Raw genomic sequence first — 19,134 nt, forward strand, 5'->3', positions numbered from 1 at the left:
CTCTTCGAGGATGTGGTGTAGCACGCGTTGAACGTTGAAGAAGCCGCTCTGGTTCTCCTTTGGGATCCTCTGCTCGATGTTGGGGTCGTAATCGTCTCCTACAGCCTCTCCTATGGAGATGACCGTGCTGTCGTGGATGAGGCCATACGGTCAGTAGTGGGTTTCAACTCTTTCGAGCTCCCCGTACATCTTCTGCCAGAACGTTCTGTTATTAGTGTTGCTCCGCCTTAGGAACCGCGTGGTTGTTGTAAGGGGCCGCGGCCATCTCCATAACCTGCGTCGGAGGCTCGATTGGCTCTACGATCCCTTCGTGACCAGAGAGCACCCAGCGGACTGGCCTCACCCTAGTAGATGAAACCGCAAGCGACACCTCAGCTGGCTTCAGGTTGGCGTGCTTCAACTCAGACACCGACATAACCCCATTTTACGGTCAGGCCGTGATCCACAATCCCGGGGCTCGAAAACCGTCTCGATGTCGCTCGCTTATCTGCCACTGACCTAGAATTAGGGTGACCGCTAGAATGTTCTGCTGCTTCCTCAGACGAGCTCCCAGGGCGTCGACTCCGCCGGACAGTACTCCACAAACATCGATATGTCAAGGCTCTGGCCGCAGCTGTTTCCACCACCACCACCACCTTTCGTAGCACTGGCACACGCAGCACATCGGACTTTCAAAGATCCACGCAACTACCGCCGCGAACCACCAAGCCTCGTGAAGCAGCTGGGATCACTACTTGACGCTAAAGCCTGGCACGATACACTAGGTACCGTTGCCTTTCCAGCTGCCTTGCGAGCTTTATTATTACTTATGCGTACGAGACGGTGAACATAATACGAACGAACAGCGTCGATTATATGGTCAGCTAGAACGAGGTCGGTGGTGCTAGGGACGGCAAAGTTGATGAGTTATGAGGATATCGAGGCACGAGCAAAGCGTACTGCGAAAAACGCTCTGAAGGGAAAAGGGAAGCGTGGGCGAAAGCGTAAGAGTGCTGCGGTAGAGAGCAGATGAGGATGAGCCAGAGCGAGGGCCACAAGTGGCGTGTGCTACAGAAGAGGTCAAAGGAAAACGCAGTCGGAAGCGAATGAGGGCAGACACGCCAGAGCCAGAAGTAGCGCTGGTGATGGAAGCGCCAGAGCCAAGGAGGGCTCCAATGGCGCGGATGATCTGAGGAATATCTGTTTCCTGTCTGATATATTTTAGGCAAGCCACTTCGTTTTCCAGCCTTTCCCTATTACGAAATGGGATATATAGTTTGCCAGATCGCGGGGTCTCATATTCGGAGGGGCGGAGGCTTCGCTTTAGGAAACGATAATGGTAAGAGCAGTAAACCCGTTCGTGGCTTTCATCGTGTGTCAAAGGTCCTAGCATAGCGATATTGATAGCACGTTCGGAAAGTGGTTCGCAGATATTCTGGTACATGTGAGCTAAAGATATAGAGTTTTGAACGTCAAGCTCACTGACCAAGGCAGAATCAGACAGGATATGCATCCTGGGAAAGGACAACAAGCCGAAAGGTTGTAGATAGGACCAAAGGATGTACAGCTGAAAGATCCGGACGAACTACTAAGGTTGATTTCACTCCAGTGACGTCGTGGTCGGTCTCCAAAGGCGACAGCGTTGAGGTCGAATTCGGAGGATGACAGTCCTTCAAAGAGTTTGGGGCTTACTGAACGAAGCAATGAAGCGCGATTAGACGCAAAAGGCAAGAGCGGCCGTTCCACCTGGGACTTAGGGATTCAAAGAGCCAGCATGCCCTATGTATCTGGAGGAAAGACGCGCAGGTACCGGAATCTACTCTGGTCTGGTCAGCCGGAAAGGTCAGCCGGAAAGGTCAGCCGGAATGGTCAGCAAGAGCTATGACAAACCAGCCAAGCCCCAAATTTGACCACAACAACGACCAAAAGTTGAAGTAAAAACTATATACTCGTAATCCTCTATCCTTATTTACTAATATATCTCATTTCAAGAATTTTTGAAGAACTTTGAGAAATTTCGATTTTTTAGTGTTCTTGTGCTGGGTGATAGACAAGCGAGTTTTGGTGCATCTATTCGCCACTTTTTTCTTCCCTGGAGAGGTAGGGTAGGGTAGGGCACTCTTCTACGGCATTGGAAAGAGGCTCGAGAGGCTTCCTGAGGATGTGGACTGGTATCGACAGAATTCGGGCACCGGGGCAAGTTCTGGCTCATGAGGAGGGCATCTCATTTTCTAATGCAACCGACGCAGACCTAATGTATATTCTGGGTAACAATCGTTACAGTACTGTGGCTCTATATGAATTATTCTGTATGAATCTAATATTGCGCCAATTAATCCTCCCTCCTTATAATAAACTGCACTCGTCCTCCTTCAATCGACCCTCCCCTTCGCTCACCTCCTCCCAATCGTCCATGTCATTTTCCTCGAAGGTCTATCCGTCCTCAAATCCACCTACATGCTTAAATCCGCCTCGATCCGCCCCGGATCTTTTCGTCCCTTCATCAACCTCCCAATACATACGCGCTCTGTTGTTATTTTCGTAATCGTACCTATCCCCACGATTGTATTCGGACCAGTTCAACTAAACACCCATCGCTAGCGCCATGCCCGGCCAACTCCCAGTGCATCTTGACTTCCATCGTACTCGTCGACATAAACATCTGACAATACGTGCATCGAACCCCGTCGATCACGTTGATACCCGGCTGTGATGCTAATCTATCAGGGGGTATAACGTCTGTCCCTGCGTGCCGAAACGCACCCTGTAACGAAACAAATCTATAGTTTCCTAATCATAATTTTTTTCTTTGCATGTCTATGAATTTATGCTTAAAATGGTATTTTCTTTAATAATTTCTCCCTAAGGAGACCAGTTAGCAAGAAGAAAATAACTGTGGTTAGTTGTGCTGTCGATCTTTTCAATCACGCCACTGATCGCCGTTTCAGCTGTACCCCTATGCTTAATCACGACTATAAGAGTCTCTTTAAAATTCGGAGCACTTAGGGAAAGGAGCCATATTCGAAGAATATGGTTCCAATTTTTGAAGGCACTTGAAGGGGAAATGATGCAACCCGGGAGTTTCTCCGATGTGAGTAGAGGGGTGCATAAACGCCATATGTTTTAGCTCCCATTTTGTGCTTATTAATATGCATAAGCGGGATTACATTATACCGTATAAATCTGGGCTCTCGCTATATTTTCCTCAGCCACTACTTTTACCTGGTCATTGATGTGGGGTAGAATGTCACGCGTGTGGCTTACCATCCGTAACAGCCGTCGCTATCCGACCTGCATACCGTAAGGAGTGACACGAATTTGGACACCTCACTGTGCATGATCACATGGTTGCTGGTAAAAGAAGTAATATTGAGAATATGTAAGGCCTCTCATTAACTTTGATTCACTAATTTACTATATGCATAATTTACGTCTCAAGTTCGCAACGAAATAAAATTAACCGCAGAGCAATACCCAGCCAGCATGACCGACCGCAATTGGAGTGCAAGTACGGGGGAGGCAGAACAGTTCGAAGAAAGTATCAATTAATTGAATCATACATGATAGTGGCTCTAACCGTTTCGCAGGCAACAGTTGCTGTGAGTGGCAAGGCAAAGGACCTGGCGGCTACGATCTCATCTGGCAAGAGCGCCAAAGATGAGCGGGAAGCAAAACGAAAGGCGAGAGAGGAGAAAGAAAGGGCAGAGAAGGAGCAGGAATGGAAAGAGCGACAGGACAGAGAAAGAGAGAAAGATGGGCAGAAGACATAGGTTGGAATGGCTAACAACATATGTTGACGCTTGTGTCTTCTGTCAATAAAAATTTAGCTATGAGTCTCGTCCTTTGTAGAAAAGCCTGCCTTTTCGTCAAAGAGAACTTGTAACTGTTTCGCATACTCTTCCCGCTCAGCGATCTTTCTCCCAGCAACCTGAGAAGATCCCTGACACCAATACTGTGAAAATATTCTTTCGGTATCTGTAGAGATAGGAACAAATCTAGGACCGATATGATCTTCGACCAGAGACCACGCGGCATTTACGGACGTAATACAATGCCAGAACCATACTGCTCCAGATCTCCAGCCGTCGTGCAGAATTGGTGTTATCGCAGGCGGTTTCGTTAGCATGCTCTTGACTTCCTCCTCCTCAAATAAATTCATAAACTCCTGATGAACTATTTCGAACTCACGAAGCTTCTCGTCCGTCATCCCATCAATGGCGCATCCCGTAAGCCAATACGGAACGGAAAGCATTTCGGTAGGTAGCGCACAAACCCACTCATGGTCAATGAGACATGTGATATTCCCGTCTTTATCAACGAAAATGTTACTCGCATGGAAATCGGTAAGCTGAAGACGGAACGGCCCATTGCGGGTTTCGCGCCGAATATAGTGATGCGAGATTGCTCTGAGCAATGTTTTCGAAGCCATTTGTCCAAGGCAGTCTCCCATACTTGAAACAGCGCGTGGATTGCTGAGAAAAAAGTCGTCATGGAATGTAAGCATATCTGCAACAAAAGGCTCCGTAGAAGTGTATGTCTCATTTTTCGATATTGTTCTCGGGGCGCCATTATTTTCCAATATAATAATGGAGCAAGACAGTGGTCGGTTTGTCAGTGTGATAGTGCCGTTGTTATGAAATTCGAATGAGCCTATTCGAGGCTGGGGAACACGAGCCAAAGACAGAATCAAGCGCGCCATGCCTCGGAAGAGATTTTGCCTCCGGACTGGGTCTTCTCGTAGCTGATTCCATGTGTCTGATAGCAGTTCGCCTGTTTCGGGACCGATATATTCAAACAGCATATATGCAGTAGGCAGGCGCTCGCCAGTTGGGTTGGAAGTATATTGAGACAGAGTTGGGTATCGAAGGTACTTGCGGAGTGATCGCTGGAGCCGGCGCCAGAAGCGGATGTAGAAAGGCATTTGTTTCTCGTGTGTAAACTATACAAAGCCATAGTGTCAGCAAGGACTTTGCAAGTAATATAAAGAACTTACGTGTCGATTGTCACAGAAGCCAAAGCCGTATAATTGTGGAATGGGGATGTCAGGGCAATACTCCTGCATCCACACGTAGGTTCCCACCTCGGAACTGAGCTTTTCGTCAATGGTGCCAGGGTATATGGCTTCAGCAAGCTTGTGTGGCATAGGACAGCGAAAGATAAGTTTCTGATTGAAGCCAGCTGACCTAACCTCCACAGGTATACACACATTGAAGTTCCCACGAATCCACTGGTCCTCGACAATACAAGCATCTTCACTGCGCAGTCTCAGGTGATGCCGGATAATTGCCTGGATGGTTGCACGCTGATCCCATAGCTTCTGAAAGAGCTGTTTCCTTGCTCGAGGGTATGTCGCTTCATTGATGATATTTTCATCTTTCTTGATGGCCGACTCGTATGTAATATGCTGCCCGTTATCGAGCTTGAGAGTAGCTGGCATGGTGGAAGAAGCATTTCTCGCGGCTATTGGGAGCGTCACAAATTTCTGCGTTTCAGAGTTGCAGCTGTGCCGGAAGAACGATCACTCGAGTTGGATTTTGCTTCATGATGGGTTGTCGCGGCGTTCGCACTTCAGAAACCCTACCAAAGATAACGAGTTAGCTAGACTTCGAAACATAACTGTATTTCGTGTGAATGAAATGAGGTGGCCACTTGCTGATACGGAAACCAGTTGTCCGATCCTTTCAGTAGGTGTTGGGAGTGTTGTTGACAGAGCTCTGACATGATTGCTTGTGCTTTCGAGTGCTGCTGACTAATGATTCCACGACCCTCGCTCCACAGGGATATCGGCTATAAATAGCATGTTCTCGAACCTTCCATAGGCACGTGCCCTCTAGTACGCCGTTGCCAAACCGCTGCCAGTCAACCGTCTCGTTCACGATACCATCACCACGGTAGGAGAATATGGACAGAGCCAGTCAGGTACTGGCGCAAGGCGTTCCGCCTAGCGTGCCTAAATCCTACCGTGATCTTGCAGATCATCATGGCAATATCTCCTACTCTACACTCTATCATCGTGATCGCGGACGGCCCTCGAGGGAAGAGAAGGCCCGAGGGCAACAGTACCTCAAACCATATGAAGAAGAGGTTATCATTAAGTATCTACTTTAAATGGCTGACCTTGGTTATCCAGTACGAATAAAGTTTATCCCTTCACTAGCCTATAGTGTCACCCGCCATCGACCAACCACTAAAAGGCCATCCAAGGCTCCTGGCAAAAACTGGGCAAAGGCTCTAGAAAAACGCCATCCAATACTGCTAGCACGGAGAGTCAAGGCTTTAGACTGGAACCGTCACGAGAAGAACATTTATGGGAAGATCATATACTGGTTTGAGGTGATCAAAGAAGTATTACAAGATCCGGCTGTCCGTGTCGAGAACGTGTATAACATGGACGAGACTAGAGTAATGCTATCCATGCCAAGCTCTGTTAAAGTCCTCATAAGTAAGTACGACAAGCGAGACTATAGAGGTGCGAGAGTTAAGCGCACATCTGTGACCGCAATCGAATGTATTAGTGGCGATGGTAGGTATTTGAACCTGATGATAATCTGGCCAGCAAGTACCCATCGAAGTAATTGGACCACATTTCCTACTCCTGGATGGCAGTATGCATCTCCGACTCTAGATATACCGACTCTAAGATCAGCTTAGAGTGGCTCAAGCGTATATTTGATCCCGAAACCAGAGAACGAGCTAATAACAGACCACGCGTCTTAATCTGCGATAGCTTTAGAACGCATGAAACCCTCGAAATCTTAGAGTTCTGTTTTGAGAACAATATTCTTCTATGTCGTCTCCCTTCTCATACCTCCCACAAGCTCCAGCCTTGTGATGTAGCACCGTTTGCCCCACTCAAGGCAGCCTATCATGACCAGGTTGATCGACTCGAGCAAGGAGGTATAAATACAATCGGCAAGGAGCACTTCACTGCTCTCTATAGCCCCGCAAGGAAAGTAGCATTCACGCCCAAGAATATCAAGGCCGGCTTCGCTGCAAGTGGCCTGTTCCCGTTCAATCCAAATAGGGTGCTCAGAAGTATGCCCGCCCCTCTAGCTGAACCAGCCATTCCAAGAATCGATGAGGTGGAGGTAGGATCTTGTCGGCAAGAGGTAGAAGTGCATTATCGGCAAGACGAAGAACTGCGAACGCCTCTGACGCCAGTGTCAGCAGAGGCTTTTATGTCACTGCAGAACCGGATCATCCAATAGGATGCTTATGCGCTTGATGAAACGAGCAAACAGAACCTAGCAAAGCACTTACAGAAATGTACTAAAGCTTTCCAGAAATCCTCTGCTCTAAGCGTCCTCTAGGAGGACCGAATACGATTCCTGACCACAATTAATAACGAAGCCAAGGTTCGACGATCGACTAAGTTATTGGTACTAGGTAAGGCGAAGGTCATGAGCTATGAGGACCTCGAAGAAGCACGAGCGAAGCGGATCGTAAAAGAAGCTACTCGAGCAGCTAAAGGCAAGGGGAAACGTGGTCGGAAGCGGAAGAATAGTACGCTCGAGGCAGAGGAAGACACTGCAGAAGAAGATACTGCAGAGTCGGCGAGACGTGGTCGAAAGCGTAAGAGTGCCGCGCTTGACCTGCCAGCGCCAACGACCAAGATGGCACGGATAAGCAATGCCCCCAAGCCGGCGAGTACCTTGATGAGGCAGGTCAGCAGCATAAAGATTGTGGATAATGAGATTGCGCTAGAACTATGGACAGCCCCAGTGGCGAAGATGTGGTAGTAGAGGCCAAGATTGCTATTTGAACATGTGATAGAGGATCGATCAGTCTGAGGCGACCTGTTGCTGTATAGAAACTTAGATTTAATGTAATCATCGTCGGTTATTGATACGAGAAGGTTATAACCAGCCTTTGACGTTCCTCCATCGTGCTTGCCCCGCAATCGTTTGCATGTATACTGCGCTTTGACGTGCCACCTTCTTGGCTATGTCATCGCAGTCTGGCATGCTGACGCCCTGCTCCTTCTGATACTCTGGCAGCCATTACGGACACTGTCATCTTTGAGGTCATCATTGATTTCGTCGAGCAATCTTGCAGAGAACGGATTCCCCTTGGATGCTAGGGTTCAATTATTTTCAATTTCACCAATTGCTCTTAATGATTTTCAACATATCATCAGCTGCATTAGCCTCCTCCACTTCATCATCAGTGTCGTATTCCAGTTCCTCATCGAAGTAACAGGTGATTCCTTCGCTCGATGAATCCGAGTCGCCGTAAAAGAAGTGTGTTGGGTCAGAGGGGTCGGAATAGTCATAAACTGTTTCAATCAGCTGTGTCCTATGTAATATTCTCAAAAGAAACGCACAAGAAAGCTGGTTCATAGCAGCTAGCAAGCCAGAAGTCTCTTCTTCCAGAGGTCTGGATGTCGCATTTTCTCTAAAAGCGGGCACGATAATGTCGTTATACCAATCTTCATTTGCAGCAAGATCATTCCATGTCCAGTGACCAATAATCTCTTGTTCTGGGACCTCCCATAGACAAACATAGTGATTTATGTAGTATTGATTCGATTTTCCATATGGATCATTCAACCCATAGTGATCCATCTCGGCACGTACGTCAAGGATAGGCAGCCTGTCTGCGATTCGAGTGTTAGGATCAACGACGGTGAGGGTCTGGGGTCCCCTTCGGCCTGCCCTCCAAGGCGCCATCTCTTGAATAGCTGCTGGAGATGTTGTGAACGATATGTAGGGTGTTGGCTCCCATCTCTTGTGATTAATGTGTATAGCCAAGGAGTTTTTGCGTGATTCACGAGTATCGAGGCGTTGACGTGGTGCTCTCGATCTCATGCGGCCCTCATTGTCTGGCTGACTCCCTGACTTGCTGTCCCATATTCTAAGAAACGGTGCATCAAATGGTGGCAAACCGTCGACACTCCACGAATGTTGCAAATTTTCCGTAAATGGATCTCCTGGCTGACCTAGAAGGCTTGAAACCGCATCGCCGTCGAGGACCTGTTCTTCGGTCATACTGTAGTAGGAGTTTCTGCAAGAAGGCTTGAAGCTGTACCACGGTTGAGGACAGACTGTTCGGCCATCCGCAGAAGAAAGAGCCACTGTTTAAAGTCTTATAACTTGGCGGTCTGGTTAGGTACCGATGCAAAGTGCTAATAGCAGACAAAACCACATACTTAGCCGGAAACCAATTGCAGTGTGACACGTTGCGTGCCATGCTACTCTTCTCGGCTTTATCTCAATCTCTTCCTTGAATGTCTTTGGCAGGAATCGAAGCCGCTCGTCGTTTCAAGCAGAGCACAAACAGAGGGAAAACCCAGAAGTGAAAAGCTGGAAATGAAAAGCCAGCAACGCAAAGCTGGCAGGCAGCAAGAAGCCGGAAGTGGCTGGCTGCCACATTTTGCCAATCGGAGGATGTCGGGAAACGGGATTTTCCGGCAAGGTCCGCCCTAACCCAGCCACACGGCTTCGCATTCACAAACTAGCAGCCACAGGTTTTACATTATTAATATAATTGATTTTACTGAGATTACTGTAACCAACGACGCAGCTAAGTGGGGTCCTTGCTCGCTTAATTAGAGGAGGTATCAACCCATGTGGCGACGTCGTATGACAGGGCACGCCTTGGCTGCCATAAAGTGGTAATAAGCATTTCCGTGTTATTAGAGGACCTGGACGTCCATATTTAATCGTTTTATATGTTTAAATAGTGAAAAATTTTTAATGGTAGTGTTAAAGTCGAGTGGTCTGATTATAGGGTAAAAGGAGGCTCTCTGTGTATCTAATGGGGCGGCGATGACACGATAATATTTTTTGGAACTAGTAGGTTAGGAGTGCTTAGGGGAAGCATGTAACGTCCATCCCTGTGTGCCGGAAAACCCTCCGTGCCAGAAAAACTAACAGGTACCTTGACTTTGAACATCAAAAGTCTATACGTAATACAATATCTTACATACTAGTTTGAAAAATATACTCTGAGTCTATTTTAAGACACCTTGAACCTATTTTACTAGAGAATCATATTCATTTTGTCGCCGTTATGAGCGGATTTTAGAAGGGTGTCTTTTTACAGCGAAACACACTTTCTTCATCACCGCTTTATCTCTGAGCTCTCACTACTCTTAAAATCTCTGGAAAGGTCTTATTTGAGCTCCTGGGCGCCCTAACCACATAGAGAGTCAATGTCAGACTTGTGGCTGTTGTAGCATGTAAATCTATCGAAGCTCGCCACGCGGTTCAATACTTTCGGTCCTGCCCCGCACGGTTCCGTACGTTCCCATCTTGAAAGCCTCAGGCATAAAGGCAAGCTCCACTGGTCTGGTGCGTCTGTCGTTGCTGAATCGCAAAAAATCCGAAGTTGTACTTAATCCAGTATCAATCACATCTTTTCGCATCTGCCACAACGTTACATTTAGATCCCTAAGCACACTGCTAAATGGCGTCCGAGCTCGTATCATACCTACTGCCATCAATCTAGATCACCGGAAACCTATCACATTTGAGTTTGCGCTGCAGAAAGACGTAACTATTATCAGCGAAGTAGCATACTTCCGAGGCAGCGACAGAGCTCTACCAATCAAGTCTGGGACCAGAGGCGTACCATCCAAGCACTTTTTAGACACCACTTGAGGCTCAGCAATTAAGACACCTGTGTTGTTTCCGCAAAGGATTAATGGATTAATGGATTCGTGGCAGCTTCTATGTCTGTGTAATCGTCCAACCCTGCGTGCCGGAAAAAGTGATAAGTACTTTGACTTCAATCATCGTAATATTGGTGCACACCTTACTGTTTCTCGAATTTTTCAAGTTAGATTCTATATCCACTCTGAGCATCTTAAACGCCTGTGACAGAAAACATTACGTTGGCGTCGGCGCCTTGTGCCGGATTCACAAAGAATCTCCTTTTATGGCGCAACAGACTTAAGTTACTCTTAAAATTGCTAACGTTAGATGGCATTTGGCAAATGTTCCCTCAGGCCCGGCGAGAAATTGAATATTTCTTTCAGTTTTACATGACAAGTTGTGCTGCTTTGTTAAAGTAGAACAATGATATTCTCCTTGAAGAATGCCCTAAAACAAGATATCTGTTCCACGTGGCTAATTGACATTGGCGATGATCGGGAGGCAGCCACAAAATCTTCGTGTTACCTTCTAATACCCATTGACCAGATACTTGCAAGGTGGGACATATCTTACCGCTAGGGGAAAAGGCACTATGGCTCTCTAGCGTTTGGAGTATTGCCCCCGTAGCCGCGTCCCAGAGCCATACCGTCCCATCATCAGATCCAGATATAACCTGTTTGCCGTCGCGTGAGAAGACTACAGACGAGACTGAGTTGATATGGCCCTTTATCTGGAGCAATGCTCCTGTAGCCGCATCCCAGAGCCGCACTGTCCAATCCCATGATCCAGATATGATTCTATTGCAATCGTATGAGAAGGTAACTGACGAGATCAAGCCAGTGTGGCCCTTGAGTATCTGGAGTAAGGCTCCTGTTGCCGCGTCCCAAAGTCGCACCGTCCAATCCCCTGATCCAGATACGACTTGATGGCCATTACTTGAAAAGGACACGGAATAGATCCCGTCAGTATGGCCCTCGAATATCTGGAGTAATACTCCCGTAGCCGTATCCCAGAGCCGTACTGTTTTATCCTCGGATCCAGACACAATTTGCTTACTATCATATGAAAAAGCTGTTGATAGGACCCTGCTAGTGTGGCCATCGAGCGTTTTGAGCAGTGTTCCTGTAGTCGCGTCCCAGAGCCGCACTGTATAATCGCCTGATCCAGTTATAACTTGCTTGCCATCATGTGAGAAGGCTATAGAACAAATTTGGCTAGTGTGACCCTCGGGCATCTGAAGCGCTGCTTCTGTGGCCGTATCCCAGAGACGCACCATCTGATCGCCTGATCCAGATACGACCTGATTACTGTCACTTGAGAAGGACACGGAATAGACCCAGTCAGTGTGACCCTCGAGTGTCTGATCCAGTACTCCTGTAGCCACATTCCAAAGCCGCACTGTACGATCGACTGATCCAGACACAGCCTTCTTATCATCGCGTGAGAAGGCCACCGATAAAACATTGCTACTATGGCCCTCGAGCGTCTGGAGCAGTGCTCCCGTAGCCGCCTCCCAGAGCCGTAATGTCTGATCATCAGATCCAGACAAAACACACTTGCTATCACGTGAGATAGACACGGAATTGACCGCGCCAGTGTGTCCCTCAAGCGTTTTGAGCAGTGCTCCCGTAGTCGCGTCCCAAAGCCGCACTGTATAATCGCCTGATCCAGATATAACATGCTTGCCATCACATGAGAAGGCTACTGACTTGACCGAACCAGTGTGGCCTTCGAGCGTTTTGAGCAGTGCTCCCATAGTCGCGTCCCAAAGCCGTATCGTTTGATCGAGTGATCCAGATATAATCTGTTTGCCATCGCTTGAGAAACCAACAGAAGAGACTAGTTTAGTATGGCCCCTGAGCGTCTGGAGTGATGCTCCCGTAGCCACGTCCCAAAGCCGCACTGTCCAATCCAATGATCCAGATACGACTTGCTTACTATCACGTGAGAAGGACACGGAATAGACCCAGTCAGTGTGGCCTTCAAGCGTTTGGAGCAGTGTTCCCGTAGCCACGTCCCAGAGCCGCACTGTTTTATCTCGTGAACCAGACACGACCTGCTTGCCGTCCCATGAGAAGGCTACTGACTCGACCGAACCAGTGTGGCCCTCGAGCGTATGCAATGCAGCATTCCAATATGCTTGTACTTTGGGTTTCCTCTGAATCCAAGTCGGGACAGAACCTTCAAATTGTCTCCGAATAACGCTCATCTCTGGGGCGAAGATAAGGGCTGAAGAGTATAACTGGAGGGGTGCTTGTTCAATGATAGATCGGTTATATAAGGCAAATCGCTTAGCGTCGTAAATGAATGCGTACAACTTGGGACTTCTGTCAAACTAAAAACGAATTAGTTAAGCTCCTACAATATTACACAGACAGCTGACAGGAATATAAGCCTCTAAAGCAAGTATTGCTTGAACTCCTTCTGAAGCCTTCCCCATCCAGCCAAGCGCTTCAAACCAGTGCAGTAAATGAGCCTGCAAAAACCAGTGGGCTTCTTCGCTATCACAAACCTGAGAATTACCCCTTTGCAGATGCTGTACCCAGTAGAGGCATGCGTATTGAACTTCAAGCGGAAGGCATTTTTGAAGACGACTGCTTTCAACTTGGCTGGGGCGACTACCTGGAGCATGCATTTCGCAAACGTCTTCCTTGAGTGTCTGGGACATCAATTGTATACACCGCGTAGCTAACATCTGGTGGGCCTCCTTCTCATTCACCCAAAAATCTCCACATCGATCTTGATTGAGGAGGAAGTCGCGAAATGAAGGATGGTGTAGGCGGATTGAGTAAGTTGGAGCCTCTGGAATATCAAGGATCGCATGAAGATCTCCAAGTGTCTGGTCCACTTCTTCCTTTGAAAGGCGTAGTAGCCTGCTGAGCGAAGAGGTAGAAAGAGGTGAGAGCAACACCACTATACTTCCAACGGTGTGCTTCAAAATATGGCATGCCTCTTCTTTCTCTTCGTCCGAATAGTCCGAGGAGATCGAGTACTTGAGGACAGCAAGATAGATTTCATCAAGGTGTTTCTCTGGTGCAGTAACAGCACTACTGCTACCCTTGAGAATTGTGTCCAGTCTCTTGCGTGCAAATCGCCTCCCCTCACGGATGAACCGACACGTCGTCGACGCCCAGATAAAGAGCCCACTAGCATGTTCAACCAGCTGTCTAAGAACTTCTCCGCCTGGCCATTCGGATCCAAGAGTCCACTCTCGCCCTATCATCCCTAGATGGTGTTCCAAGAAAAGAGAGATATCATGGTTGATAATTGCTGGCTGTATGTTGTGGAGTACGAAGTCCTGGTGTTCGGCTTGTGGGATAGCACGTATGCTGTGTCGAATTGGAACGTCAGGTCTGCTCGTCAAAAAGATGCGAAGCTGTACTGTCGTCAACGATCGAGCTTCAGCTAGAAGCTGCAGAATGATCCGGACATCTTTATCAACCTCACACTCATCAAGCGCGTCGACAACAATAATGTAAGTCTGACATGACTCGCTGTGTAGATTTGATAGTGGATTGAGAACAAGCTGATGCCACTGCTCCGAGAGGGACAGGCTTGCAATATCGTTCCGGTTCTTAGCAGCCTCACAGATGTACTGCCGAAGGGATGGCACAACTCTAGCGAGCTGCGCCGCTAGAGTTGTAAAGAACATGCCAGCATGACCCGCATCTCCACCACCCTTCGAGAAGAAGAAGCTGGCTCCAAGACGCTTCTGCTTGTTGTATTCGTGCGCGACAGTGCGGGAGATGGTTGACTTTCCCATCCCAGCCAGGCCGTTGAGCCAGAAGATACGTTGCTCATCTTGCCCATCTCTTCCATCAGCCCAGCCATATATCTCTTGTAGAAGGTCGACGCGCGTTTCAGGAAGGCAGGCAGGTTCGTGTTCGTGGTCGCGGGAGTTGAAGGGTGCATTTATTGCAAAGGGGAGGAGGCTGAGTAGGTCTTTCTCAGGACCTGAACTCTAGTTAGCGCTAGTCTTAACAGTTAAGCATTAATTGTATGGGTAGGACTTACCCTTGAAAGGTTTATCGACTGCGTCTCGCAGTCGCTGAAACGCCTTGACCTCTCCTTCGCCATAAAGTAGTGGCATCTGGACATCGAAAATGCCAAAAAGCGAATATGCCTTGTCTTCCGCGCGTGTGGTTTGTCGACTTTTTGCCCAGGAGAATCGCTCATCGACGTCGAACTGGGAGAGAGGGCTTTTTCGAAGCGCCGTGGCAGGGACTCCCGTAATCTCGTGGATTTGCTGCTCGAGAGTTTCTTTATCACCGAGTCGATTGCTCTCCCGGGAGAAGAATTCCACTGATCTTGGAGCAAGGAGCTCTTGTAAGGTCCAGCCTCGTGTAAACCATTTGCTTGCTCGGAAAGCAGATTTCCAAGTATACTCGGCAGACCTATCACTTTCTTTCCGCTTTCGTATCGAAACATCGGATAAGTAAACGTAGCATCTAGTCGCCTTCTGGTACCAACGAAACATAGAGTTGATAGCTTCAGAGAGCTCGGCACTGCTCGATTTGTCGATACAGCATGTGTCTACCCAGAAGTATTCCAGGCCATCACGCCTCGCCTGTGCTCCGCAGAACTGTATCTTACCGTAGCCAGCCTTGCTTTTACTCGTGCCGTCCATCATATCTTTAAACGTGACTTCCCCCGTTTCCCATCTGTGTGAAAGTATAGCATATTTGGGCATGTCGTCTCCAAAGAACTCGACCAGGCTCAGGTTGTCATCGCCATCTGACTGTAGCAGACGCATCGTTCGACCAGGTTCGAGGATCGTAGCCGGAAGGGTTCTCGGTAACTGATGGGCCGTCACATTTGTATCGACATGAAGTGGGGAGAAGGTTGGAGAATTATCTTGTTCAGGCTGGCGCACTCAGCAGGGCGGCAGCCTTGCGGCAACAATATTGTCTTACATGACTGGAAGCGCGCAAAATCGGCCAGTTGCACAACCCCAAATTCTGGAAGACATAGATAAGATAACCGAAATCGGTGTCCAATGATTTGCTCTTGTCGTTGACAAGAAAACCGAAGTATTTGGAAAGAAGATGATAGGAACAGAGACCCCGGATCGTACATTGGCCTTGAAACTTTGAAGTACGAACCTTTTGCCTCGTATGTAAGGCAAATGTCAGGCAATATCTCTCTACATTGCTCCGAGATTGCTTCACCAGCTTCTTGTTCATTGATTACATAAGTGAGCGTCTGGCCTAAACATCGCACGTGCGCTGCTGGTGCCTCACCGACATCGTCACTCGCTTCGATCCGAGGTACCGATCCATGTGGCGGTCTTATATCAGACTGCACGCCACCAGCCGCCACAACACTGTTGACGATCTCCCGCGTTGTGGGAAGGCCAAAAATCTCAACTGAGACCTTTCGATGAGCTTTGGAAACAGTGCAAGCTTAGTGGTACAGCTCTGGTGTAGGAATTCTGACCCGACATAAAAGAGACCCTCTGCAAATCAGACGGAGGGCGACAACGGGAAAGTAAATTTTCCAGTCGAAGACCATCTAGGATGTCCAGAAATAGCTACTGAATAAAAACTACAAAAAATAATTAGAAGCATTGCGTCGTTCATAGATCTGATAATATTTAAAGTCAATGTACCGGTTACATTTTCCGGCATGGAGGTTTTACCGGCACGCAGGGATAGACGTTAATTCACTAAATTCGAAATGAATAGATATTTTAACGAGTTCACAGATTTTGAGTCGCTTGAACTTGAAGTACCTATAATTTGTTTCGTTACGGGGTGCGTTTCGGCACGTAGGGACAGACGTTAGTTTGACCAGATATCAACGACCTGTTCTTTGATGAATGATGAAGCCTCTAATGCTATCTCCTTGGGAACCTTGTGTCTCTGCAAATGTTTAATCCACTGCTTGCTATTCAGTTCCTTTGCGTATCCGCATCCACTACCATTGCAAAGGACCTTATGCTACTCTATATTTACGTTTATCAAGATTTTCAGCCCCTATAGGACTATGTCTTCGATGTGGGTGTCGGTTACTACATTAAGTTCATTGATTTATGGGATTCTGCGAATTATATAAGCAAATCGCAGATAGGTCCAAAATGTATTTCCCTATGGTATTTATTACCAAAAAAGCAGTTCAAACCTTGGTCTTCAATGAGCTGTTGTGCCTTGTATGGACAATTGCTAATGCTTGTGCTGTTCATTCTTGTCCCGTGCATCTTCACATCTATACATTCTTCAAGGCTAGGTATTGAAAGTTCAATGCATCTAGAGAACGAAATTCCTCGCTCAGACTCTCCAAGTATCTCCCGGCTAATACATGGAACGCTCTGATAGTCGAAGTAGAACCGTGTTTGGTCGTTCCGCAGCTTCCGAATAAGCACTGGGTAGGCTGACGAGGAGGGGTGTACCCTGCAACGCAGCCGTAGTCTGCAAACTATGAAGCCCTGGTTGCTGAACTGAGGGACACCCATTAATTCAATATAGAACAATGATGCTAGCAATGCATCAATGCTACGTCTTAGTCTTGTCTTTTCATATCGTTGACGGAAGTCCATCAGCCAATCCACATCCACATTCGGTAGTATCTGATCATATGGAGGAATGCGTGTCCCGATTGCAATCATGATGTCCGGAGCCTTTCCCTTCCGCCTCCAGATAATATCTTGCTCCTTTAGTGTTATATCCACTGTCTCATTTGGCACGTCTATCTCCTTGCTGTGGTATCCATGTACTGATTTGTCAGAAAGTGACATCCGAGCACTGCGATATCGATTAGTGAGTTGATAATGGCAGGGTTGATGAGACATTACCATTGAGAAATCAAGATCTCATTCTTCATCTTTTTCGCACGCACGTGTTGGTAACTACTTGACCTATCTGCATTTCCATTATAGTTGGAGAGGACGCATGTCGCCAAGTCTCTAGACCTGCTTACAGTAATGCATACTTTCCTTCCTCCATTAGAGGCTTCGAAAAGGGTTGTCTCTCCAAAGATAGCATTGACACTTGATGCAATAGCCATCGAAGATTGTATAGTATCACTCCAGCGGGGCAGCACCTTAAAAGCGCCATTCAGGCGTTTCCATGCGATCCCCAGTTCAGAACCTTGTGCTTGATTAAGACTATCCATAGAAAACCTAGACTCTAAAGCATTATCATCGACGGGTGCGTGAATTGCACGCTGGATCTTCTGAAAGTTTTGTGCGTTGTCGACGGTCTGGTCCTTGCAGAAATTTTGTATAATCGCCCACACACCTATGCTATCAGCCAGTGAGCCCGAGGGCGGAGAGGATGCTTACCTAGCCCCGTTCCATTGACTATATCAAAAAACTCCTCAATTTCCATTTTTAAATCCAACTCATTACCGAGCATTCTCAGAGTTTTATAATCGTTATGTGTTCCCCCATCTATAACCAAAGCTCGAACTCCAGCGGTCCAGGGCTTTAAAACTATTGTTTTATGAAATGATTTAGCACATAATGGACAGGAGAATAATTCGAATTTCCATGGATCCTCTAAATCCTTTTGACCATGGATAAAAATACATGTGTGACAAAAGGCGTGACTACAAGGCAGCACGGCATCAGGCTTTCTTGCAAGACATGATAGACATAATAAGTTCGTAAATGTGTTATTCCAAAGGAATGAGAGAGACTGTAGAATCTTCTTGTGACTCGCAGCAGTTGTGTAGTGGTCTTTATAGTCGGAAAATCTACTCTCAATTTCTTGTATAATCTGTGGATTTTGTTTATAAGTAGCCAGTGCATCTTGAAGCATTTTCAAGTAGAGCTTATTGAAAATTAACGTGGCTTCGAAAACTGCTATATGTTAGAGACGTTTATAACTTGTGGCTTTTTCACTTACTATGTGCTCCAGGTGGAAAGCTGTCTAGACAAAGTGCAGAGGCGATAACAGGTGCAAGAACCTCTTTGTGTTCCGTTGGAATTATCCCAACGAATTCGCGAATACGCAATGAGAAATCTCTTGGAACTGGATTAGGAATTCTTGAAGCTTTTATAAAACTATAAGGAAATACGATATCGCGTGCAAAGTGACAGCAAGCGTAATGAAAGAAAGCTCTAAGGTGGCGGCCGGAAAGAGCTCTCTGAGCAGCTTCACGAAAATCTTGGATGTCCTGTGATTCTCGAAAAAGTCTCATTCGGATCGTCGTGAGCTTTCTATCACTATCTGGAAGGTCAAGGAGACGAATTTCAAAGAAACGTTCTTTTAGTATACTTTCGACCTCAATATTAGTCAAACTCTCATCTCCCAAAATTTCTTTGTTCCCATTCCGCGCGCTAACTACCTTTCTAAGCAATGATATGAATGTATCCATTGCAAGTCTTTCATCGAAACTGCTACTAGGGTCCGTCCACTCAACGAAAATCAGTAGACGAGTTAGGGTAGTTGAGGGGAATTCCGATGGTGAATGTTTAAGTGTTGTTAACCAGGAAGCTATGGATTTCGCAGTATTACTGATTCCACCAAAGTCCTTTTCGAATACGCACGTGACTGTACTAAAGGGGAGAAGAAGTTGTGTATATATCAGGTGCGCAAAAGTATTAGGTTCGAAATTCCGC

At 47.1% G+C, this 19,134-nt stretch overlaps 2 protein-coding genes across 2 annotated transcripts; both read right to left on the reverse strand.

Moving 5' to 3' along the window:
- Nucleotides 1-3,802: 3,802 nt before the first annotated feature.
- Nucleotides 3,803-5,437, reverse strand: LHYA1_G008583 (uncharacterized protein; the record flags this gene model as incomplete). The annotated part of the gene is made up of 2 exons (XM_031153503.1): nt 3,803-4,918; nt 4,973-5,437. Coding segments are annotated over 2 exons (1,581 nt in total), but the record flags the coding sequence as incomplete, so codon positions are not given.
- A 5,522-nt stretch (nt 5,438-10,959) lies between these two features.
- HET-E1_8 (Vegetative incompatibility protein HET-E-1) lies at nt 10,960-15,757 on the reverse strand (the record flags this gene model as incomplete). Its single annotated transcript, XM_031153504.1, has 4 exons — nt 10,960-12,909; nt 12,958-14,528; nt 14,589-15,438; nt 15,488-15,757. The coding sequence occupies 4 exons, from the start codon at nt 15,755-15,757 to the stop codon at nt 10,960-10,962; spliced, it is 4,641 nt and encodes a 1,546-aa protein (XP_031004089.1).
- Nucleotides 15,758-19,134: the final 3,377 nt, after the last annotated feature.

This window comes from Lachnellula hyalina, assembly GCF_007821495.1.
Source record: "Lachnellula hyalina strain CBS 185.66 chromosome Unknown contig00099, whole genome shotgun sequence".
NCBI lineage: Eukaryota > Fungi > Ascomycota > Leotiomycetes > Helotiales > Lachnaceae > Lachnellula > Lachnellula hyalina.